At 38.3% G+C, this 26,210-nt stretch overlaps 1 protein-coding gene across 1 annotated transcript in view; it reads left to right on the top strand.

Moving 5' to 3' along the window:
* Positions 1-26,210, top strand: part of DMGDH (dimethylglycine dehydrogenase) — a 40,216-nt gene that overhangs the window by 8,519 nt on the left and 5,487 nt on the right. Inside the window, exons 4-14 of the mRNA XM_040089687.1 lie at positions 297-461; positions 891-1,095; positions 9,152-9,400; positions 10,622-10,820; positions 14,123-14,292; positions 14,479-14,632; positions 15,324-15,489; positions 17,920-18,050; positions 19,685-19,902; positions 20,790-20,947; positions 22,053-22,112. Of these exons, the coding sequence (XP_039945621.1) occupies positions 297-461; positions 891-1,095; positions 9,152-9,400; positions 10,622-10,820; positions 14,123-14,292; positions 14,479-14,632; positions 15,324-15,489; positions 17,920-18,050; positions 19,685-19,902; positions 20,790-20,947; positions 22,053-22,112 (1,875 nt within the window). The remainder of the gene's footprint in view (positions 1-296; positions 462-890; positions 1,096-9,151; positions 9,401-10,621; positions 10,821-14,122; positions 14,293-14,478; positions 14,633-15,323; positions 15,490-17,919; positions 18,051-19,684; positions 19,903-20,789; positions 20,948-22,052; positions 22,113-26,210) is intronic.

Below are 26,210 nucleotides of genomic sequence, written 5' to 3'. Positions count from 1 at the left end.
TGCTAACCAGTTGTAAGTAAAAATGAATGTGTCATGGCATTCAATAAACACCTCTTTCAACTGTTTTGAACATAGTATGCATTAATTTAGGAAGTTAATTTGATAACTTCTTGAAAAATTATTTTCTCTAGGAGTCTGTATCTAAGGCCTCTTCCTTCAAGGGCCCATAACTTACTTGATTTTTTCTTAGTGATGTTAGTGGAAAAATTCCTGTAGACTTCCCTTAGCACAGGAAAATTCATATATGGGAATCAGTAAAGTTTCCTTCAGTAATTTCCTATTTCTCTTTGATTTAGCCTGTGGGGTTTCATCAGCCTGGCAGTATCAGAATTGCTTCAACCCCTACTAGGGTGGATGAATTCAAGTACCAGATGACTCGTGCTGGTTGGCACCCAACAGAGCAATATTTAATCACACCTGAGAAAGTGCAGGAGTTATTTCCCTTATTAAACATGGATAAGGTAAAGAAGCAAGTTTTATGAACTATAACTTCCATTGCAATTAAATTTTGGTCTATTTGAAATATACATGTACTGTCTCATTTCTTTATACAAATTGTACCACAGATTCTTGTTTTTCAATGAAAAAAAGATGTATCATAGCCTAAAACGAGATTTTGTGAATTTTAGTGCATACTGTGTGTTAGAGTACATACTATTATTTACTGTGTCTATAATATTATAGTATTAAAGCATTGCAACCTTTGATTGCATGGGAGATCTGAGCAATTTTACTCTCATAAGTTGGGTAAAGGCTGATATTATGTGTTTCAAAAATTTGACTTCTTAACGTTTACTGTGTTCAAGAAAGAAAGTGTTTTTTTTAAAAAAAACTATCTAATTTTGATAAATTTTGCTTTCTTTCATTTGGGGCATTTTACCTCCATTTAGGTTTTAGCTGGCCTGTATAACCCTGGAGATGGTCATATTGATCCTTATTCTCTAACTATGGCCTTGGCTGCAGGAGCCAGAAAATATGGTGCTCAACTGAATTATCCTGTGCAAGTGACTAATCTGAACCCCCGATCAGATGGGACATGGGAAGTTGAAACTCCACTTGGAATAATTCAAGCAAAGAGAATTGTGAATGCTGCAGGTAGGATTTAACAGAAGCATTTGAGTGCTTTTCAGATTTACTTGCTAGATGACACAAAGCACCTGTACTGAATAGTGTGGGTTACGGGTATAAGGAATATATATGTTTTTGAGCATTCTCTTAGTTTGTGGTTTGCACATATTTCTTCACAGTATGGTGAAAAATTTAGCTCTTATATTAATTGCCCTTGAGCAGGCATTAAAAATGTTTACCCTGATTTGTCTCCAGCAGTTTGTCATTAGACTGTCTTTTTGCATTTTGGTAGCAAAAGAGACCTTTACTGGTCTACAATAAGTTGTGTAGGCGAGAGTCCAGGTCTAGAGTCACAGAATATCCTGAGCTGGAAAAGACCCACAAGGATCATGGAGTCTAACTCCTGGCCCTGTCCAGCAGCATCCCTAAAAGTCACACTATATTCCTGACAGTTCAAACACTTCTTGAACTGTCACAGGCTGGTGCTGTGACCACTTCTCTGGGGAGCCTCTTTCAGTGCCCAACAGGTGAACTGTGCATGCAGTCCTCTAAAATCTAATGAAACATACCTAGGAAGGGAGATGGAATGTGCATATGAAATCTTCTTTGTTCATTCAAAGAGACTGAGGATTTGACCTTGCCTATTTCACTATGATCTTTCTCTAAGATTTGACTCTATCACATATCCTTGAAACAGGTGATTTTTGTTGTCCTTTGAGTAATATTTTAAACACGTTTGGCTTAACAGTGCACTTTTTGTATGTCATAAAAGTTGCCTAACTCAAAGGAGCTTGTATTTACATATGCAAATGTTATTGTTGTGTTAAAGAAGACAAACTGATGTTTCTGCTCCAAAGAACTGTTGGGCAAGTGTCCTTTGGATTTGTGTTTATTTTCCTGAGCAACTTAATAAGTCCAAAAAACTTACTCACTTATTATTATACTGATTTATACAAGTGTAGAAAAATATATTATTGGTGAAATGGTTGGCAGGTCTTATGTGGAGTATGCTTTCTGCTTTCTAGTAAAAGATTCATGGTTTTCAGTTGTTTGAATACGTGTTGAATATTTACCATATAGATTAAAGTCTTGCTGATTCTGCCTCAGACTGGGTTTTTAGGGCGTTAGTCCGGCATAGTTCCCATTGCAGTGAATAGTCAGGCTGCAGTGGGAGGCTGTGATATCTCAGGTTGACTTTCTTACTCAGATAGGACAGGTGAACTGAGAGCAAGAATATGTCTTTATATTCCTTTTGGTATATTTGCAGTGGAACAGAAAAAAAAAAATCACCTATTTCTAGTGCAATGCAGATAAAATTAAGTGGTTAAGTGAGACAGGGACACTTCTTGTTGATGGGTGGAATACCACAGGTGACAATTGGAATGATGAAGGAATTGGGCTGGAAAGGGAATAGGTTGGGAGAGCAAAATGCCTTGGAAAGATTTCTGGAGGTGTTTGGGAGCACTGGCAGCAAGTGGAACAGTTACATGATACAGGACTTGCTGAATAAGGAAGCTCAAATTGGGAGGGAATGGCAGCAGTGGGGATGACACCGGAGAGATAGTGGGGAGGTATCTGATATGTTTCATTAAGAAAACTGAAGCTAGGAGCTTTTCAGACAAAATGGTTTGCAAGGATACTCAAGGAATGGTTGTATGTGAAACTGAGTGGAAAACCGAGCTGTTTGAGCATGAAAGACTGGTGTAATATGTAATAGAAAGAGAAGGGTAGATGGGAGTGGGTTGGAATGTAGAGAAGGCTGCTGGGACAGAAATTGACAAATGAGGGAGACGGACTGGCACATGGTAAGAAAATAGCTGAAGAAGGATGTAAGAACTGGAGTAAGAATAGAGTTTGAGATAGCAGGGAAAAAAAAAAAAAAGAGAGAGAAATTTAGAGAGAGTGGGATCAAACAGCTGGACTCTCAGGGGATGTGCTTTACTCTTTCAGAGTCTGGGATATAGACAGCCCTGTCTGTGTTAAATCGTTCCAGGCTCAGTAAAGACCTACTGGAAAACCCATTGAAAAGTGCACTTTCTTATATATGCCTTCCATACATAGGTGATCATCTGCTATTGCTATATGCTTGCTAAAATAACAAGTCTCTGAGGCTCTAAGCTTGCTCATGAGTGTCACATAATGAATTTTGGAGAGAAGGAGGACTAGAGGAGTTTAATATGCTTTTTAGAAGGCAATCAACCACACCAACAGGGAAACCAAATAAAAAAAAAAAAAAATAGATCACAAAGTCAAGCACTTGGAAAATGAGAGGTGTCAATATTTGATTGCCTTTGGACTGACAGTTCATATCTTTCAGGCATGAACTATGGAACAGCACTCAGTTACAAAATCACAAGCTCTTACAAATAAGATCCTTATGTCATTTGTTACACAGTGTGGATATATTGGTCTGGGAGAGATCCAAGATTATGAAAGAGAAAGGCAGCTCTCTTGGCAATCAGATTTATTTAGGCCACAAACTTCTAGACACTCATTCCTACCTATTGGCTCTGCATCATATGGATGAAGTATCACAGATGTAGTAATTTTCTTACATTTTTGTTGTGTAATTATCTTTCTTTGACTAATATATCAATATTGATATTAGGCAGGGTTTTCTGGTAAATGCTTTTCAGGGCTTATTTGCAAATAGTAGAATACACCCTTGTGAGCTTTTCATAAGTCTTTTTTCTTATTAAATAAGTTATTAAATCAAGGATATATTTACTTAATTCTCCTGTGTAGTTAACTGTTCAGCCAAAATGGATGTTTGAAGCACATATTGCTTAATATTCTGGCTAATGATGTAAAATCAATACTGTATAACACATATCTCTTATAAATGTTTTCTTAGATAACATTCATTCTTTTTCTCAGCCTTGCCTCATTCCACTACAGATCATGGCTTGTATAGTTTCAGGCTCATGTTGCAGAGAAAAATACATCAGAAGGCTCTTTACATTCCCTCTCCCCCTCCCTGCCTCACCCCACAACTGACATCTGCTGCAGAACTGGAACAAACCAGTTCCAACCAATCTTTAGCTGTTCCTTATGTGAGATTTCCATTTTAGAGGAAAGCAGATGCATAGTAAATAATCTCTGACATGAAGTAACTGTACTGAGCCTGCTGAAGTTATTTGCAGCCTATTTATAATGGAATGTTTGATTAAAGTCTCCAGAAATAGTGTATTTATTTAAATGTACAGTGTGGGTGTGTGTATATAAGCATGTATTTTCAGACATGTACACACTATATATACAACCATTTATGTGTAGTGGTAGAAGATTTTCTTTTTCAAAACCAAGAAATAGTCAGATGACATACTTCAGCACATATGCTAAGTAATACTACCACTAAATATTTCAGCATCAGATGTTTGCACTGTCTACAATTTAATCTTCACTAATATCATAGAGATATAATGTACGCCTTCATTTACCTCTACTATGTGTGATAGACATCTGCTTCCAATGAGAATTTTGTTTCAAATAATATATTCTTCCTTTTGTCATTTGTTTTTGTTCAAAAACCTTAAACAAAGAAACTGTAATATTTTTCTTTTAGTAAATGTCACCTTTTGCTATTTTAAGCAATTAAAAAAGCACTTATCATGTGTGACTTTTTTTAAAGTACAGTACTGAAAATTTTATTTTAAACAAACCTATTTGTCTCTTACTGAAAAACACTTTAAAATTAGGTGAGTTTGTAATGTTATTCTGAAAATCTAACTGCTAAGAAATTTCTTATTATTAAGAAGGAAACAAAGCTGTTTCAAAGACGTAATTTTCTGCTGCTTTAACTATTCCTGTCCCCTATGGATCATTAGCTGACCTTACCTTAAAATAGTTTTACTTGTAGGTGACATGGAAATGCCCAAATCAAAAGAAGTTCTGTAAAGATTGTTAACCACTACTTCAATCCACATTTGCATGTGTCACATGTAATGAAGGAAACCCTTGCATATGTGCTAGAAAGGCAGATTTATTAATTTTTTTTATTATTGCCTTCTGTGTAGGAGAACATAAGTCATGTTTCATTAGCCTTAAAGGATGTTTTGGATCACTCACTCTATGTGATTATAGCACGATCATTCCTCAACCATTTTAATTGACATAACAAGTGTCCTGGCACTGAGTTTCCTCCAAATGGTGAGGTGCCATTTAGAAGCAAAAGCCCTACATATGATAACTGCAACAGGTGCTGGTTTCTAGCATTGTCTGGGCAGGGCCTTTTAGCTGAATAGATCTCTTGAACGTGATGCTGGATTTCCTCTGCTGCTTTGCCTTAGCTCTCATGGCTTGGACAGGAGCACTCTGTGCTGGGTTAGGAACTGGCTGCATGGCCGGGCCCAGAGAGGGGTGGTGAACGGTGCTGCATCCAGCTGGCAGCCAGGCACCAGTGGTGTCCCTCAGGGGTCTGTGCTGGGGCCAGCTCTGTTCAATATTTTTATTGATGACATGGATGAAGGCATGGAGTCTTTCATTAGTAAATTTGCAGATGACACTAAGCTGGGAGCGTGTGTAGATCTGTTGGAAGGACGAAGGGCTTTGCAGAAAGACCTGGAACAATTGGACAGATGGGCAGAGTCTAAGATGAGGTTTAATAAGTCCAAGTGCCGAGTCCTGCACTTTGGCCGCAATAACCCCCTGCAGCGTTATAGGCTGGGGAAGTGTGGCTGGACAGTGCCCAGGAGGAAAGGGACCTGGGGGTGCTGGTGACAGCAGCTGAACATGAGCCAGGGTGTGCCCAGGTGGCCAAGAGGGCCAATGGATCAGGAATGGTGTGGCCAGCAGGAGCAGGGAGGTCATTCTGCCCCTGTACTCGGCACTGGTGAGGCCACACCTTGAGTGCTGTGTCCAGCTCTGTCCCCTCAGTTTAGGAAGGACATTGAGTGCTGTGTCCAGCTCTGTCCCCTCAGTTTAGGATGGACACTGAGTGCTGTGTCCAGCTCTGTCCCCTCAGTTTAGGATGGACATTGAGTGCTGTGTCCAGCTCTGTCCCCTCAGTTTATGATGGACATTGAGTGCTGTGTCCAGCTCTGTCCCCTCAGTTTAGGATGGACATTGAGTGCTGTGTCCAGCTCTGTCCCCTCAGTTTAGGATGGGACATTGAGTGCTGTGTCCAGCTCTGTCCCCTCAGTTTAGGATGGGACATTGAGTGCTGTGTCCAGCTCTGTCCCCTCAGTTTAGGATGGACATTGAGTGCTGTGTCCAGCTCTGTCCCCTCAGTTTAGGATGGACATTGAGTGCTGTGTCCAGCTCTGTCCCCTCAGTTTAGGATGGACATTGAGTGCTGTGTCCAGCTCTGTCCCCTCAGTTTAGGATGGACACTGAGTGCTGTGTCCAGCTCTGTCCCCTCAGTTTAGGAAGGACGTTGAGTGCTGTGTCCAGCTCTGTCCCCTCAGTTTAGGAAGGACGTTGAGATGCTTGAGCCCATCAAGAGGAGGCAATGAGGCTGGTGAGGGGCTTGGAACACAAGCCATATGAAGAACGACTGAGGGAACTGAGGTTGTTTTGCCTGGAGAAAAGGAGACTCAGAGGTGACCTTATTACTCTCTACAACTTTCTGAAGGGTGGCTGTGGTCATCTGGGGGTTGGTCTCTTTCTTCAGGCAACAACAGACAGAACAAGAGGACACAGTCTCAAGCTGCGACAAGGGAGATATAGGCTATATCTCTAATATAGGATATTAGGAAAAAGTTTTTCACTGAAAGTGATAAAGTACTGGAATGGCTTGCCTGGGGAGGTGGGGGAGTCACCGTCCCTAGAAGTGTTTAAAAAAAGACTGGATGTGGCACTTGGTGTCGTGGTCTAGTTGAGGTATTAGAGATGGGTTGGACTTGATGATCTTGAAGGTCTCTTCCAACCTAAAAAATTCTGTGATTCTGTGATTCTGTCTGTCACTACTTGTTAAGTGAATCACCACAGGAAACATTTTCCTTGGAAACTTCACATTTTTTTAAAACTGTGGGTGTTACACCCTGACACTGGTTCGTAATATTAAATAAGAGACTGACGTCCATCCTGGCGTGGGGGAATGGCACAAGACCTGCACAGCCCAGTTCAGCTTTTCTAATTGTCCTGGCTTTAAGCCATGCCAGAGGTAAGAGGATGTGTTCCCAGTTAATGTCAGCAAGCGGCATGAGCCAGCTGCTCCCCACAGGACAGGGAGCCAAGAAGGGTAACAAGGCTGGCCGAGCCAGCACGGCCTCTGTCCGGCAGGGCACAGGGGACAGAGCAGGGAAGGCCCAGGACCTGCAGCTGGGGTCAGCCCACAGCCCAGGCCTCCAGACAGGCTTGTGGAGATGATCCACAGCCAGATCCATCGTGGTGGAGCCAGACTGAGGCCAAGACAGGAATGTGACCACAGGCCAGGAACAGGCCTGGTGACGGTAACCGAGGTCGAACGGTGCCCACTAATCAATAAGCAGGACTGTAGAGTTGAGACTGAGCTGAGGTCAAGCTGAGAAGTAGTCCACGGATCAGGGTCTGGATCAATGTGTTCCATGGCCAGGTACAGGCAAGGTTGTGACAGAGTGGTAAACAGGCCCACAACCAAACCAGCTCAGACAGGTTCTAAAGGACCTGAGGTGACCTGGAATGGGACACCTGTGCCCAAGGGTATGGGTGGGAGTCCTAGGTGAAACTATTCAGGCTCTTTTATGCCTTTTGGTGTCCTTGAGGCACTGAGAAATTTTGACCAGGTCTTGGAGAGTACGGATTTGAAGAGAGAAGTTGGAGAATTTGGTTAAGACAAGTAAATAGCAAAAAGAAAGAAAAGTTGCACATTAAGCTGGGCAGCATGACGTGTATGTCCTAGGAGAAGAGACAGCTGTATAAAGTAGAAAATTTTGCTGGAGATATTTTGTCTTAAGCAGTTTGGAGTCAGCTGGTTACACAGGAACCAGGCTGACTTGCCTTCTTTTACTTGGTGCCATATGGCATAAAGCCTTTTAGGCATATAGCAAGGCCCTACTACCTCTTCTTTGTCTTTCATTTTGTCTTCCTCCAACCCTCTCTCCCAGACTCCACTGAAACTCTTATTTCTTTGGATTTTCCCCTTTCATTCCCACTCTTGATGCCTCTGCTCCTTGATATGTCAGGAGAGTGGGGCCGAGGGATATTCAAAGCATCTTAGAGCAGCTGCTGTACCAGTCAGCTGTACCTGTCTGATTCCCAACTCTGCTACATTCCAGCCTCACAGCAGGTGTAAGCCGTGATGCAGAGCCCAAACCACTGTTTGGCAGTTAAGTGGCTTCCTCGCCTTCATTCCGACACAGGTGCCTCACTAAGTGAATGTGCCTTACCAACTTCACCTTAACATAGGAGAATTAGGTCTTCTCTAACTTCTATCTCATGGTGTGCATGAAGGATCTTGAGCCAGCTTCGGAGGCAGAGGAATGGCTGCTCGCATTTTCTGGTCCAAGTCTGTATCAGAACTTCTAATTTGGTGGCTGTGGGAGAGAACGTTTGACTATTCACCAATTCAAGCATTATGAATTGATTGCTGGGTGAGGGACATAATTAATTCAAGTCACATGATGCATGTGAAAGAGGGGAGAAACTCCTATTCTTGAGGTCAGTTTCCTGAAAAGCACTGCCTCAGTCTGTTGGGATGCTAGGACTCGACTGTATTGGTAAAGCATACTAGCTCATTTTATTGATAATTAGAGGCTTAGTTGATACTTACAATGTGCGTTAATTTACTCTAGTTTTTAGGTGTCTCTAACTTTGCTAGGAGTACATTGCAGACCTGCTTTACTGAAATAAGCCATGGGGTTTCTGGGAATGTTAATTAAATTATCTTCTGAACTTTTAGAAGCCTAATTTATAATTTACTAATTATATTTTAATATATTCATACTATAATAATATATAGTAGCATAATTAGGAAAAAAGGACATGGAATTATGGAGGGAAAAATATACTAGATAATATGAAAAATAAAGTGAAAATTAAAAGTATGGGGAAAAAAAACCTGTCACACAGTGTTTACTGCAAATATTTTGCTGTCATTTTCCATTCACTGAAATTAGTGTTTGAAATTTTTTTTTTCCTTTTTTTCTTTTCTTTTCTTCTCTAGGCTTCTGGGCCCGTGACATAGGCAAGATGATTGGCCTGCAACACCCTCTCATACCTGTTCATCACCAGTATGTTGTAACATCAACAATACCTGAAGTGAAAGCCCTAAAAACAGAATTGCCCGTGATTCGTGACTTAGAAGGGTCATATTATCTAAGGCAAGAAAGGGATGGCCTTTTATTTGGTCCATACGAAAGTGAGGAGAAAATGAAGCTGCAGGAATCATGGGTAACAAATGGAGTTCCACCAGGTGATTAAGAACATTAAATCTTTAAACATAATAAGCACTAGCACACATTTTAAATGTGCAGAAATCCCAGGCTGTCATGCTGCCTTATGTGATGGAAAATACAAAATATTTGCAATGCATGATTGTAATGCAAAAACTTTTTTCAAAGAACAGTTCTAACTCTAATGATAAAAGATAATGGAAATACAAATGTAATGTAAGAAAAGCCTACCACAATGTAGTCTTACCCTACCTTCTGAAGAGGTGCTTGTGTGTTATGATTAGAGGCAGTCACCAAATCTGCAATATATAGCCTTTTTTGCCTGAACAGAAATTGTTCTAAGTTACAATTCTCTCCAGAATGCTGAGAGGGGTTCTGGATATTTACTGATACCCCAGAGATAATGTGATTGTCAAACAGAAGCAGCAAAAAAAATGTCTTCTACAAAATGCTGTGCTTGAATGTAAGTGCGAGGGAGCTGTAGATACTTATAGAATACAAAAATAACCTATGTCATACGTCTGCTTAGTAAAAAGCATTATAAATTGTTGTGTTATATCTAGGCTCCAGCTTTCCATTCACTTCCAGACAGAAAGTTATACAAAGTCATTATTGCTGTTTTAAAAAAACACATCTCCTAAGAAAAGGCTGTTGACATGGTTCAGTTTTGGATAGCCCCATCAGCTTCTTGAACTTACTGTTTCCAATAGCATCGAGTGCCTCTGCATAAGGATGTTCAGCCATGCTTCGAGTCCAGACTGAGGGTTAAATATACATAGAAATTCATATGATTTCGTGGAAATTGTAGGCAGATACAGGAAATATCTTTTTTCTCCTCCTCAAATTATTGGCATATTGAGAAAATAAGTGGGTATTATTCATGTAGAAGAAAGTTTCTGTGTGTCTTCACTTCCTTTCTACTTCATTGTTGAATTTGCATGACCTTAGGGTTAAACAAATATGTATAAAGGATAGTATAATTGCAGTGACAAATAAACTTGGTACTGCAGGTAACTAGGTTTTTATGCACGCCATTTTTCCCATATAGGATGGCAAAGGCTTGAACTTTTGCACTGATTATTCCCATAAAACTTTAATATATATAGATAGATAGCTTTATTGATGTAAATAGCTCTGTTGTATTGATACCTATATTTTATGTAGATACCATAGCTGTATTGAAAATGTATGTGTTCTTTATGTAAATAAGTATATATAGTAAGAGTCGATTATTTGTGCAGGTTTTGGAAAAGAACTTTTTGAGTCTGATTTAGACCGAATAATGGAACATATTGAGGCTGCCATGGAAATGGTCCCCATTTTGAGAAAAGCAGACATCATAAACACAATTTCAGGTCCTATCACCTATTCTCCAGACATTCTTCCTATGGTGGGACCACATCAGGGTGTCAGAAATTACTGGGTAGCTATTGGTTTCGGGTGAGTAAGTTCTTTTTGACAATTTTTGTCTCATGCTGTTAAAATGGTAGTCAGCTCAAGCTTTGTGCATTTTTATAGGCTTGGGAGTTGTTTTGCACGTATTTTGTGTTAAATGTAATTAGAAATAGTCTTAATAACTACAACCACTATAATGTAAGATCATCCTTCTCTCATATTTCATTACTCCCAGTAATTTTTGTTTCCTCCTTTTAATCTGGAGGCCAATACCTGCTACACTTTATGAAGCAACAAGAAATGGTGGTACTTTGTACTGTCTATGCAGCAACTTAAAGTCACAAAAGTACTGGGTTTGAAAGTGTACTTTCCAGTTCATTATTTCTTGCTGTGAATTCCACTGTATTTTATAGTAGTTTGTTGCATGTAAAAGTGGTTTCACTAAAGTTGGACAAAAATGAATGTGCAGTATACAGTTTTGTGTGAAGAACTGAAAGGGTATCAAATAGAAGACATTCCAGTTTAGTGGGTGACTGACCACTCTAGGGGTATACAAATCCAGTGTTTCTGACTGTTGAAAGTGGAGCTGAAAAATCACATTGCTGGGTATTAGAGGAAACCAAATAAAGAGGGCACTGCAACAATAGAAATAAGTTGTTTACTGGCGTCATTCTCTCCCCCATTGTGATGTTTTTCTTGAATGTGTTTTACATCTTATTTATTATGGCTTCACTGCAGCCAGTGTTAAAACGCCAGAGTCTCTTTAATTGTCTCTGTATGACCATTGATTCAAGATGGATAGAATGAACCAAATACAATTCCAAGCAGAAGTTATTGAACACATTCTGTTTACATTGTTTTTCCAATTGCCTAATTTGCTGTTCAAAATCCAGCTCAGCTTTTTCCAGTTTTCTTTCATTCCAAACCAAACAAACCCTCAGATCATAAGATAAGGCAGTATCACTAACGTGCTTTCTGAGGCCCTCAAAATAAAAGGGCTTGGTAATTTTGCAATGATTCATTGTGAAAGGTATTCACCTTTGCTGCTTGGATTTTTTAAAAAAATAATGTTATCTTTCAGTAACATTTGCAGAACTTATAGTTACAAAAGCGGTTTGCCTAGACCTTGTTCACCAAAAAGACTGTTTAAGTTCATTACTCTGTGGCCAGACTTTGGAGCATGTTTTTCTTTGTTGGTGTCAATGGGATCAAAATCAAATTCCATATGTAAAAAATTGAAGACTAGTGTTATATTTTTTATTTTCTTTAAACAACTTATTTGAAGAGTTTGATTAATCTCAAAATGTTTAGGCACAGGTTGTAATTATGTGGCTGTCAGTGGATTACTTAGTCTGCTTTTCAGGGACTTTTGACTGTCTGTTTTATGCTTCTGGGTCACTGCAGAGTTTCTACCAGTGTTGTAATTTTCTGTGTGCATTAGCAAATCCTTATCTTGCAGTCAAGTAGAAGGGACATTGTGACAGAGGACTTAGTGCTTTTAGATTAGAGGATTTTTATTATCTAAAATTAGCAGCTTGCTAGGCATTTTAACATGCAAAGAAGTTAAGTATAGTTAGCAGAGTTGTAGCACTATTTATTATTAAGGTTGCTCAATATTTCCTATTTTGAGTTACTTTCAGCTTTGAAAACATGAACAAGAGTAGTTTAGGATTTTATTCAGAAAGTTTAGTTCAAAGCAGTGAAGCCATTCCATAACCTGGAACAAAAACACTAGAAAAGGAACCACAGTGTGGAACCACAGAGACTCAGAGTTCCTAGGAATAGGAATGGAATGACTTTGAAAGTGCATGAGGCACAACAACTTGTAAGTAAGACACAAGAATGTGACAGGCACAATGAGGAGTTAGTCGGTCAGGGATTGGAAAGAGAGAAGAAAAACTGGAGAAAACCAGTTCATGATCATTAAGGAAATACTGTCTGCATCATAAGAAGGCTGAGATTCCTACACTGTACCACTCTTCATAGCTACTTGTAATATCCTATTCCTGAAATACATATTTCATTCTTGTGCCACAGAACTGCAGTGGTTGTATTTACACAATCAGCTCTTTCCTGTCTGAGATAAGAGGGATTTGAGCACCTGGTGTAATGTAAAATCTCTGATGAAGGCCCAGCTAAGAGCACCAGAATCAATGGGTTGTGCTATCAGTGCTGCAAAACTGCAGAATGCAGAGACCTCAGTCCAGTTGCAGGGTTGTACCTGTAGTAGCAAGGCAGCCTCCCCTGCACAGTCTTGCACCTGGGGTTACTCTGCCATCACTCAGCAGTCTTCAGCTGAAGCTAAAAGTCTTCATTGTGTTTGGTCTGTCACTGCTCACAATCCCTTTGCTGTTCTCCTTTGCTCTTGGCTGCAGTGAATGGTGCAGGCAGACCTAAACTGGCTAAGGTTTAATCTGGAGCTGTACTTGAAGGCATCGAAAGCTTTCAGGGTACCAAAGCTTATACCCATGAATAATAGCCAAGAGTTGCTTAACTGAATAAGCACCACAATAGCTAACTCTTCTTTAGGGGCAGTTTGCAAGCACTCATCCTTCCTGCCTCCACTGCAGTGGTAGAAATTCGTGCTGAGTATGAATATTTATGCTGAACTGCACTTGTTGTTGGCAGAATTATTTAATGTACTCAATTTTTTGATGTTTCTACTTTATTTAGATAAATAAGCAAACAATGGATAAGATACTATATAATATTCATATCATTGCTATTATGAGTTCATTCTTCTTATACATATGCATTAGAATTAAGTAATTCTTTTGTTTTTTCCTTTTTTTCTTGGTGAGATCCTTGCCTATTTTAACTGAAGACAGAAAATTCAGATTGCAAAGTTGATGACCAGCAATTTAAGATGGTTTTAGCTTCATTATTCTGCATGAGTGTCTATGGTTTATTTGCTGCATGTTAATCTAAACATGATTTGGGACAGACTTACTGTTTATTCAAGGTTTTTTCTGTTGTGCTTATGGGAGCATTTCACAAACAATTAAGAATTAATTTTCACATCTTCTAGACAGAAAGATATTTTGGCAAATTTTTGAAGACATGGTGGTGTAATAAAGGCATTAAAAGGTTTTAAATCATTTGGTGTTAATGATTATTTGTCATTAAGCTCCAACTACTGTACATTACCAATGACATTCCGCTGCTGACTGAAGCTGTAGAAGTATCCATTAATACAGAACTTAACCTTTGAAAAGAGGACAAAACAGAAAAAAAAAAGGGAAAAATTTAAAATACTTTGGGGTTTGTGTTAGTAGTATATGTTAGTACTGATTTTAAGAAGTCAAACAAAAAGACTTTGCAGTGCAGGACATTTTCCTGTTTTTAAGGTATGGCATTATACATGCTGGTGGCATGGGAAAGTACCTCAGTGACTGGATCCTTGAGGGGGAACCTCCATTTGACCTGATAGAGGTAGATCCAAACCGCTATGGAAAGTGGACCACTACAGAATACACAGCAGCCAAAGCAAGAGAATCTTATGGCTTTAATAACATTGGTAAGAAGGTTTGGGGTTTTTTTTAAATACATTTATGTTCTGAAGATGGATTCCAGCAAAACCCATATCTAGATTTCTCTGTTTATAGATGTGTTTTCTGTTTTGGGTGATGAACTTAGCATGCCATAGCTTTTGGTGATTTTCAGTTTGGTTTTTTTGTATTTTTTTTTTTTCCCCTCTTTCTAGTTGGTTACCCTAAAGAAGAAAGATTTGCTGGGAGACCAACAGAGAGAACCAGTGGGCTGTATGATTTGCTAAAGTCAAAATGTTCAATGGGATTCCATGCAGGATGGGAGCAACCTCATTGGTTCTACAAACCTGGAGATGAGACTGGATACAAGTAAATGAAATACTGATTTTTTTCCTTCCCTGAAAAATTGTAATGATAGTAAGAGCCAAGCAATTTAAATTTTGTTCATTATAAATGTGTGTTTTTCTCCATGTTTTACTATTTGATCAGTAGCAGAGTATAATGTTTTCATGAAAAATCTGATTCCTCTCTATGTAAGTGTCTGGAGAGGAGAAGCCCGATCTCCTTTGCTTTTTTTATCCTCTTCTCTATGCTGGCCTGCTTAGTTACCTGCCTGCAACAGGGAGTTTCCAGCAAATAAATATTTTCTGTGGGGATATTGGAGTCTAATCTAAATGAGGCTCATAAAGGAATAAAGAGACATACTTTGCTGTTCAGAAATAAAACCTTTGACACCTTAAACTTAAATAAATGATTCATCAACAAAGTATGCTGTAAATTTACTCATGACAAACCATGACTTATTCTAACATTTGAACAGTTTACGGTTTATTATACAAAGTGGTTGATATAGTATCAACTCATATCTTTCTGTGTTGTTAAAGGATTTTAATTACTCAGCTGTGTTAGACTAAGGAAAATATTGGTTAAGGTACCTACAATTAGGAAAGTCTATCTCTTTTGGATGATTATTAAACTGAAAAAGCTGAAGACTACATTTTTCTGCAAAGAGCGCAAAATTTCTAAACTGTGTCTTATGTGTCTAAATGTTCTGTTTCAGACCCAGCTTTCGGCGCACAAATTGGTTTGACCCTGTGGGTCGTGAGTACAAACAGGTTATGGAAAAAGTTGGTGTGATTGACCTGTCACCATTTGGCAAGTTTAAAGTAAAAGGCACAGATTCTGTTAAGCTGCTTGATCATCTATTTGCAAATGTTGTTCCAAAGGTAAATGGGACAGTGGTAACTGTTGTAATGTAGCACTTAGACAAGCTCTGTCTGAGATATGGAAAATTAATCATAATATAATTCCTGTATTTCTTGGATACCAAATACACTGATCTTTTGGAGAAGTTTCTGATATATTGCGCTCAGTTAAAAGCAGACAACTGGAGTTTATACTAGTTTATAGCCCCACACAGAAGTACGTTTTGGCAGAGATCATTGAATCAGAATGGATGAGGCTGGAAGGGACCTCTGGATGTCATCTTGTCCAACTCCTGTTGGACAAGTGTCACCTGGAGCTTGTTGCCTAGGAATGTGTTTAGATGGCTTTTGAGTTAACTGGGCAACTGATTCCTATGCTTAGCCACTTTATAGTAAAAAAATATTTCCTTATGTTCAGACAGCCTCCTGTGTTTCAAATCTTTTCCTAAAAAATGCAAGTGAATCCTACCTGGAATTTTTTTACAGTAGAATAACTTGGCAGCTGCCTGCCTAAAATTGTGCTTTACAGTGGCAATTTGAGCAGCAGAGCAGATCGGTGGAAGGAACCTGACCATAGTTGAATGAATTCCCAAGGGACCAGCTTTTCCTGTTTTTTCAAGTGCAACCACTGTTTTCCTCTACTCATACTGACTCTGCTTCACACCTGGCTGCTTGGTGCAGGCAGGATTGCAAGTATTCAGGAGATTCTGCTTTCACCTCATATGTATCACTTCTTCTCAGGGGTGGCTATTCATAGACCCTCAGAGTATGATCCTGTGCCCAAAAATGGCATGCTGTGGCAAACTACCCTGGATTTCTTATTCTTGGTCTTCAGGTTTTTGTCCTGAGTCCTTTTTATTTCCTACTTTGTCAAGCACTCTCATGTAGTGTCTTTAACTTTAGAGATACCCCTCCAGCAAGCAGATTGTTCCTTTCTGAAGTGACCCTGCAGTTGCAGAATGACTTGGGTTGGTCACTTCAGCACAGAATTTCACAAAGTATTTGCAGTAGCTGTCAGTTTTCATTGCTTCAGATGCCAAAGGGAAAACACATAGGGAAAGAGCAAGTTTGCCAAGACTATAGTTTTGAAGATAAATAAGCTCTTCTGAAAGGTTAAAATCAACTCAGTGAGAAGGCACAAGATTGATGTCGTAAGAGAAAAAAGAAGTTGAATTGACACATAGTCATATTTTTTTACTGTATTTTAAATTTCAAATTGTGACAACAATTTGAATTGAAAGTTTGTCTTCAATCTAGTTTGGGGTAGAGGCAGAGTCACTGAGTCATCAATGGGCATGAATGGTACTTGCTGAATATATTTGTGTATAGGGAGATCGAGATTAAACAGGAAGTTATGAGAACAAACCAAGTGCTTTCTATGGAGTTTAGTCAGCGATGCTAAGGGAAAGTTAAGTGGCAAAGCAGAAGGTACAATTTACAAGTCCACTTAAAATCCAGCTTTCACAGCTGCTGTAATTTAGGATGCCTGATTTTTAGTCCCATTCATGCTTGTCTCCATCATAAAATAATCCAGTGGAGTTACTAGAGATATATTTGTATTGCAATTGGGTTGAGAGTGACTAGCATCAGGGCCTGAAAATTCAACTGTATGCCTGTAATATGCCAAACTATGGCATAATTAACAGCTGTAATAAGACCTGAAAAATATTATTAATATCTGAAATACTTTTCCTTTCTCATTGTGTGGAATCTGGCTGCTGACTGTGTTATGACAAGATTCGGTGAAAGCAGAATGATTGAAGCAGAGATTAAATTCTGCCTCTGGAACCAGGCCAGCACAACAGCTATGGCACATTCACATTTCTGTTTCTATGGATGATATATGTAGGAACATGCACGTGTTTTATGGTCACTGCTAAGCAACTGTTACTTGAAATTTTGTCTCTAGGGGCTGGGTTTCTATACAGAATCTGATTCAAATGTGCAGAGATATAGATTCATAGTCAGCAACTGCAAAAAATAGAAAAGCGTTCATAAATCAGGGCCACACAAGCATAAGCAAGCTCAGTATTTCTCTATTTATAGTAAGGGGAAAAGCATATGTTATTCTCTTGGGACCTAAAACCTTATTCACAGGACTGAAAAAAGAATATTCATGTCAATTAAACAGAGATTTATTTTTTTTTACATGAAAACAAATGTAGCTAAAGAATGCCTTGTGTAATGCATAATTAGGAAATACTTATAAAGGTCTTGATTTATCTTATTTTAAATTTTTCCATTTTTTTCTATAAAGGAAAAAGTGAAGTTTTTACTCTAAAACTTGAGATTGGCCAGTTGTGTATCTTTCCACTCCTATTATGGCATAGCAGAGCAAATATTTTTTTAAAAGTTTTTTCAAATGAAGACAAATTATCATATATTTAATGATGTTTAAGAATTCAAAGGTTTTATTTTGCGTTCTTAATAATCACAAATTTTACTCTGTAGGTGGGTTCCACAAATATAAGCCATATGTTAACACCAACAGGAAAAGTTTATGCTGAGCTAACCGTCTCTCAACTGTATCCCGGAGAATTCATGCTTGTAACTGGGTCAGGGTCAGAACTCCACGATCTGAGGTTAGTGTATTTTTTAATGCAGTAAGTAAATAGTGCTATACAGTCTTATAAGTGCAGAAACATTTTTATTAAGTTCCAAATTCTCAGTCATTACTCAACAAAATTTTCCCAAGTTCACGAGAATTATACTTATTTATTGATTTTAATTTCTTAGAAACTTGGTTGACTTAAATTCTGAAGTCTAAGCAGTTGGATATTGGGTTATTGCTGATGTAAAAGGATGGAGAACTTGCTAACAGTTATGTAATATACTTTATTGGAGGTAGTTCTTGTTTTGTTGTTTAACCTGTTTCTTTGGCATTGCATGATGTAACACAGCATGGCTGTTCATTTCTAGTGTGTTCTCTTACGCAAAAAAAAAAAAAAAAAAAAAAAAAAAAAAAAAAAAAAAAAAGAGAGAGAGAGAGAGAGAGAATTGGCTCTTAACAGGGATGACCCCTGAGTCACTGACCTGGCCCATACCGATAGGCAGTGCTGTCTTCTTGATGCTGTGGTAATGTCTCCTGCTTTGGGCTCTGGGGTCACAGTGTGGAAGGCAAGAAGGCAGAAAGGCAGGAAGCCAGGAAGGCAAGAAGGCAAGGAAGAAAGAAAGCAGGCAGGCAGACAGGAAGAGAAGAGAAGAGAAGAGAAGAGAAGAGAAGAGAAGAGAAGAGAAGAGAAGAGAAGAGAAGAGAAGAGAAGAGAAGAGAAGAGAAGAGAAGAGAAGAGAAGAGAAGAGAAGAGAAGAGGAGAAAAAGAAAAAGAAAAGAAAAGAGTTGCAGGATGACTTCACTAAATTACTTCTCATAGATGAGCATTTTAATTGACATTACTGGAGCTCTTCTTACTGGAATACTGGCAAGTCAGTTAATCAAATTGAATCAACACATTAAAGATTGAAATTCACTACCCTAACAGGCAAAGAATAATATACTGTTTATAACAGCCCCACAGGGATAGATAGGAGCATTGCCACATTCAGAAACCAAATGGCAGGGCCAGATCTAATGTATTTAATTTCTGCAGTCCTGTTTAGTACTCGCCTAGACCTGAGATCATACAATACCACTAAACAATGTAGTCCTCCATAAGATTTTAAAATATATCTATTTTACTTATTTTCTGGGCTTCCTGAAAGATAATTTGCCGCTGTTGTTTTTGATTACATCCTAACTGAATTTCCTGCCAATACTTTGAAAGCTGTATTCAGGAAGCAACAAACCTGCTTGTACATTTCTGTTGTCACAGAAATTTATTTAGAGAATTCTTATGTTCATAGTGTTTATTCCTTACTCTTCTTGCGTGTTGACATTTTATTAACACATTCTGGATCCAACCCCAAATCTGTTGTCATTGTAGGAGATCACTTCTTTCTCTTATCTTAAAAATACTGTTTTACCCATTTAAATGCTGTTCTTTCCTGGCTGTATCAAATGCCTATGTTCCTGTATCAGTGTCTCACCAGAAAACACTTTATCATCAATGATGGATTTGTCTGTCTAATGTAGCACATAATTCTGTTGGTTTTGAGAGTATGGAACTGAAAGCTGCTGAGGAAATGAACACTAACAAAAAATAACTCTTAGTAAAATCTCATTAAATTCAGGGTTTTTTTCATAAGAAGTGTAAACATTGGTGTTATGTTTTATGTGCAGATGGATAGAAGAGAAAATAACAAAAGATGGATACAAAGTTGAAATAGAAAACATGACAGATGAGATGGGAGTACTTAGTGTAGCAGGTCCATATGCACGACAGGTCCTCCAGAAGTTGACAAATGAAGACCTAAGTGATGCTTCATTTAAGTTTCTCCAGTGTAGACACCTGAAACTTTCCAATATTGCTGTTACTGCCATTAGGATATCTTACACAGGTAAGCAATAGAAAAAACATAGACTTAAGGAAAGGGACAATGAACAAAATAATGAATGTTACTAAAATTATGTTGAAAACTAAGTCTCATCATGTATTCATCAGCAGCAGGTTTGCTATATCCTACATGTAAGTGTGGGAGGCATCACAGTACATTGATTTTCAAATGTGATATGGTCAGAGTCTGTGCTGATTTTTCCAAGACCTTTTTCTCTAGAAATATCCTGTAGTGTAAATATTTATTTTGCAGAACAAAAGGCCAGTTCTGATAACCTCTTTGGTATTTGCTGCAAAACCAACGTCAAGAATTGTTTTTGGATTACCGTATATTAGTTTGTAATGTGCCTTGAAAATGTGTTGCTGTAGTGCTTAGTATTCGGCTTTCTCAGTTACTTTTTATTTTAATTTCTTTTTACATCTATTTTGAGTGTAATAGGCCGGATTGATAGCATTCTGAAGCAGCTGAAATCCATGCAATTCAAATTCTATTTCTGTTATGCTTAATATGTTAAATATACTCATTCTTATTTACTCTCAGTTACAATTGCTCTTCACCTGCCAAGTCATCATCTGTTTATAATGTCCCTAATTTATCCTTGTGACTTTGTTACATGACCTTTTCTTATCAGTTATTTTGATAGGGGTTTTTTTACCCACACTTTTCAGTTTACAGTTTAAATTAGAATAATAGTACCACTGTTAAAGATGTATGGCACAAATCCTCTGGTAGTTCTTTTTGAGAATTAGACTTGCTCTGTGATAGAATTGACCCTAGAGTGTGAATCAACACTTACTGCATTGAACTTCACTTTTGACCAAGGACAGGAATATATTTATTAGGATCATTTAACTGAGCTGATGATAATATTAATCTTTTTTGTGTAACAGGTGAATTGGGCTGGGAGCTCTACCATAGAAAACAAGATTCTGTGCCTCTTTACAGTGCAATCATGGAAGCTGGCCAAAAAGAGGGAATTGACAACTTTGGAACATATGCTCTAAATACTTTGAGGCTGGAAAAGGGTTTCCGAGCCTGGGGAGCAGAGGTCAGGAAATACAGCTTATTTATGATTGTTTCTGGAGGTTTGGGGTTGGTTTTGGGTGGGGCGGGGCATGTTGTGTTGGTGGTTTTTGTTATTTTATTTTTTTATTTTGTTATGACTATGTAGCTTTTAGTCATAGTTAGCACGGCTGTTAATTGTACTTTTCTCAGTTTATCATGAAAAGAAAATTTTCCTTAATTTTCTTAGGATTTTCCTTTAAGCAGGAAAACTGCTATAATTCTTATTGGTGATTTTCTAAATAAAAACAACTGGTATACTCCATTTTACTGCTGGCAAAGAAACACTTACTTTGATTCATGGATGGTTTTCTTCTTGTGTATAAAAAAATTATGAGGGTTTTGCTGAAATCTAGTGTTTTAAAATCAAAGGTTTGGCTGACAGGCCCTCAAAATGTTTTATTTCTCTAATAACTATGTCATGAGAGGCAAATAATTTTTTGCTTCATAATCTATTTGGAACTTTTTTATTACCCATTACCCTTTTTCTGCAGAATTTGCTCACTTATAATAAAGAAGTACTCACAGGACCTAGAGAATTTGGGGGAAATCAGTATAATTTCATTTTATCTTAAAATTTTCCTTTGGAAATGAAAGAACTCGAGAGGTTGAAATGGTGGGAATTTAGAGGTCCTTTTGGTTTGCCCTGTGCTGCCTGAGAAATTATTCCCCCTACACATAATGGGAAGGTGGTGAATGAAAATTAGCTTTGTGCTTTATTTCCCTCTCAAGCTAAGACACTCTGCTGCGCTGGAGGTGGTATGCATACCTCAGTTACTCATTCTTCTGAGGTTCCATTCTGCTTTGATGAAAAATCCCGTTTCTTACTGAAGATTGTTCACTTTGCACATGGAAGCTTAGATGACTGGTTTACATACCTATACGTCATATTAGGCGTGCTAGTTGATACATTGTCTGAATCCCATGTTGGAAGCTTGCAGTGTGTTCAGACAGAAGTTGTGCACATGCAGTGTGGAAGACTTTGAGACAGGAGTAAATAGAAGGATGTATAGAATTAAGAAACAAACCACCCCATCCAAAAGCTATGATGGTCTGTCACGTATGGATGATGAATTTATATTTTTTAACAGATGAACTGTGACACTAATCCCTTGGAAGCTGGACTGGAGTATTTTGTAAAGCTAAACAAGGTACGTCTTACTATTTACAAGATGTTCTACTATGTCCAAGATTATTCCTTAGGTGTTTGAACATGAAAAATGCCATTAGCTGGAAAATAAAATAGATTTAGAAAATCAATGACACTACTATAATTATAATTACTTTACAACTAGCAACTTGTTCAAAAAATCTCCCATGTTCGTTGCTATCAAAGGATATATTAGACAAGGAATTGCAAATGCTAAATGTTTTCTTAGTGAAAAATAACTATTTAAGATTTATTTTCAGAGAGAAATTTTAGTCATGTACTTTTGTAACCATATAGTAGATACATACACACATACACACACATATTTTTATGTGTATATATATATACACACACATACACACACATATACACAAGTTGAACAAACCTCTTCATATTGTGATAATATTCTACCTGATCATTCTTGTTGAAGCAGATATCTCTAGAATAGGATTAAGTTGCATTTACAAATCTAAGCTTTTCCATCCTGAGGAGAGATTATCAGTATTGCAGGGAAGGCAATAAAAAAGTGTTACTATTCCTTGTTTTTCTTTCCACTTCCTTTTGATTTTTTTTTTTTTCCCTTTAGTGTAAGTAGGAAAGCAGCCATAAGTAGGGAGAGCAGCCACAATCTTGTTGCTTGCCAAGATACTCATGCGGATCATAGGAAGGCATTAATCAAGTGCTCCTTGCACTTGATTCTTTACTTGCTCTGCACACCCTACATGGTTGAAATGCAGGGTTGGAGCAGTTCTCCAGAGCAGGTACTCCCATTGTAGACAAATGAATGAATGTCCTGCAGAAATGCAGCATGTCAGCCTGAAACATTTGCCAGTTTTGCTGAACTAATGTGAAAAAGAAAATAATCAATGTGTTTTTATTGACTTAAATGAGGGCAGTTGTGATTGCATGTTGACACTTCAGAGGTACCTGAGCTAATTCAGCCATTGGAAGCACTCTAAACACTGCAACATGAAATACAGTGTGAGATTATTTACTCTGCTTCTTGGCAGTTTGAGTCCCAGTTCCATGCCTCTGGTTTTGTTGCACATTTGGCATAGCACAGACCTCGCCATTCTTTACAGGCTGCCGTGACTGAAGACAGGAAAAACACTCTTTTGTTACCTGTTTCTATTGTTATGGAAGCTTTTCCCTCAAAAAAAAGGGTAAACGAGATAAAAATTACAAGCAAAGAATGCTTAAATACTACTTTTTGACATTTTGGTCTGTTCAGCTCCTCACAAGGACTATTTCTTTAAGCATGCGCCCCCAGCTGGGGAAAGTGCTGATTTCTGTGTAAATTAGAGCCAAAAGGCACTGTTCAGCTAATTACTAGAGTGCCTCTTACTGTGCAATAAGCAGCTCAAATAGCTCACAAAACAGTTGTGGAAAAAGTTCAGCACAGGCAAATCTTGAGTGGAAAATGAAAACAGTTTCCAAACAGATCAAAATGAATGAAGAGCCAGATGCCAGTGAAGGTAATATGATCAAAAAGATTTTTAATTTCTACAAGAGGACATTCAAATACCTGGGGAATATATATGAAGAGATGTAAAGTCCCCATAAAATCCTCATGGTCTCTGTGTTTAGGAAGTTTAATGTATACATCATCTTCATGTACAGACAGACTAGCAATTTTTTTTTTGATGAATAAGAAAAACTCTTCAAAGCTGAAGCTTTCTGTTTCCTCACAGGGTATTAAATTATAACATGGCAATAAGTAAACCCATTTCCACAAGGTTTCTATTGCAGTTTTAATTTTGTCAGTAATGAGGCATTGTTCTAGGTGGTTTCCTCTAGAGTCTGCTTGATAATTCTTGTTTCACTAAAGTTAGTGTTAATTGCTTCAATGCACAGATGAGCAGGATGGGCTGCAATTTAACTAAAGTGGAGGCACACTTACAGGATTACTTTATAATTGAGAGTAATAATAAAATTCTGTCCTGTTTAGGGATGGGGTTTGTTTTAATACCTTTTGTCTTTCTTTTGGCTGGTCAATTACATTTAGTAAGTTAGTTAGGTAGTTGTTAGATAGCATCATCTCATTAATAAGCACTCTGCTACTAAATATTCAGTAGAGTCCTAATGTTAGTCACTGTGCCAGGAAATACACATAATATCTTTAAGGATGATAATCTGCATTCTTTTTGTTCCACATCCAAGAATACTGTTTCGTACATTTGCACTTGCTCAGGTTTTCAAGTGCTCAGAGACATAGTATATCTATCACCTCTGAATGCTTAAAATAGCCTTATTTTTCTCCTGACTGTAATGGACCAGAAATCCCTATGAAACTCGATGTTGGAGCGAAAAACCTTCATACCAGCTCACGGAACTTAGCTCTTTCAGAAGGGTTTTTCTGAGCTCAAAGCCCGCAATTGGCTGTCAGTGTTGCTGAGTCCAAGATTGCCATCTCCTGGTCACGCTCGCTGCAGAAACATAGACTTGGAAGCAACACCGCGGCTCGGGAAGGGAGCGCAGTAGGTGGAGGAAACCATTTGGAACTCTGCTCTAGTGTGCTCTTTTAGATCAGGATCTGATAATCTGTTTTTCCACTAGGAGAAACTGCTGGTTTTGGAGGTCTTTGGTGTTTCTTTACGTCAGCCCTCTTTATTTACTGGGGCAGGTCTTCTTCCTCAATTCCAAACTTCATTCCAGATTTTTCTATATCCAGAATATTTTTTTTTTTTTTTTTCCTTGTCTGCTTATCACTAATTGCATTTCATCTCCTCCATCCCTGCTCAGTGACCACTTTAATGTCCTGGTCAAACACATCCCTCAGGCTACCTCTTTTTCTCACTTTGACTTTTGGTGTTTTTTACTATTACACTTGTTAGACACAAGCGTATTTAATCGCTTTGGTATGCATTATAAATAGAAGTTTTGTCACACCCATCAGCTTCATACAGGTAAGTGAATTACAAGATTGAGTCCTTGAGTATTGACCTAACCTCCAACATAACAATACATAAGATATTATCTCTCAGGAAACTAGGACGAGCAGTTCTAAGGATGTGCCTCCACCCTTTTATTCCTTTGATAGAAGGCCTAGATATACAGTTTTATTCCCTCGTTTTTCTAGTCATTTGTTTCTGTCCTGACCACTTGCCAAAACTGCCCCTCAGTTGTTTCAGTACAGCTCATGTTCCTAGGGTCTTGGTATGGAACAGCCTGAGCTTCAAGAATTCGTGCATCTCCCCCTGGTTGTCATCATCTGCCCTGGCTTCACCTCTCCAGCTTGCATCCCTTTTGTTCTGAGAGGAATGGCTACAATAGTGGTCACTGACCCCGCTCCATAATCTGGAACAAGGTTGTGTTCCATGCCAGCTTTACTCCACACAAGAAAGGGAAGAGGAGGAAGAAGAAAAAGCAGAGGCCTTTCTGAAGAAGGGCTAAGGACCCTGGGGACAGGAAAAAGGATGGAATGATGGATAGGAGATTTGAGATGGGGCATGGTACTTCTTCACCCTTCCCTACCTTTCAATCCCCATTTATTATGCCTATAAAATATTGAGTGTACTTTTCCACCTAAATCCTATCCCCATTCAAATTGAAATTCAGGAGTGAGTGGAACTGTATTCTATCATTACTTCATTTGGTGTCCAGAGGGTCAGAAAACAGAGGACTTACTCATAAATTTGTACAGGTTAGGAAACATGTTAGAAAGAATCTGCAAAGATTTTGCTATCTGTATAAAATGCATATCTAAGTGACTCCCTGTGTGTTGTTTGGCCATATAAAGGAATAACCACCCACTAAGATAGGGATTTTGAGCCAAAATAATTCAGTACTTCATCAGCTGTTTCTATCATATCAATTTCCTACAACTGATTGCATACAAGAAGGGGTTAGGTGAATTGAGTGAAAGATGCATTGGTGCAGGTGCCACACAGACAGACCACCTCCCTTACAAAACTATTGTGTGGTGTAAGTAGTAGCTTTGGTTTGCTACTAAAAAAGAAATTTGTCAAATATTTCCTCTCCGAGAAGAAAAATTGTCTTCATTTATCGGGTTGGTGAGGCAGATGCCGTTTGGAATGTTACCCTGATATAATTAAAGAGCATCTAGCTACAAAAAATTTCAAAATACTGTATAGAGGCT

Source organism: Hirundo rustica, chromosome Z (genome assembly GCF_015227805.2).
Source record: "Hirundo rustica isolate bHirRus1 chromosome Z, bHirRus1.pri.v3, whole genome shotgun sequence".
NCBI lineage: Eukaryota > Metazoa > Chordata > Aves > Passeriformes > Hirundinidae > Hirundo > Hirundo rustica.
Note: the sequence above shows the minus strand (reverse complement) of the source record. Positions and strands in the feature narration are given on the sequence as shown.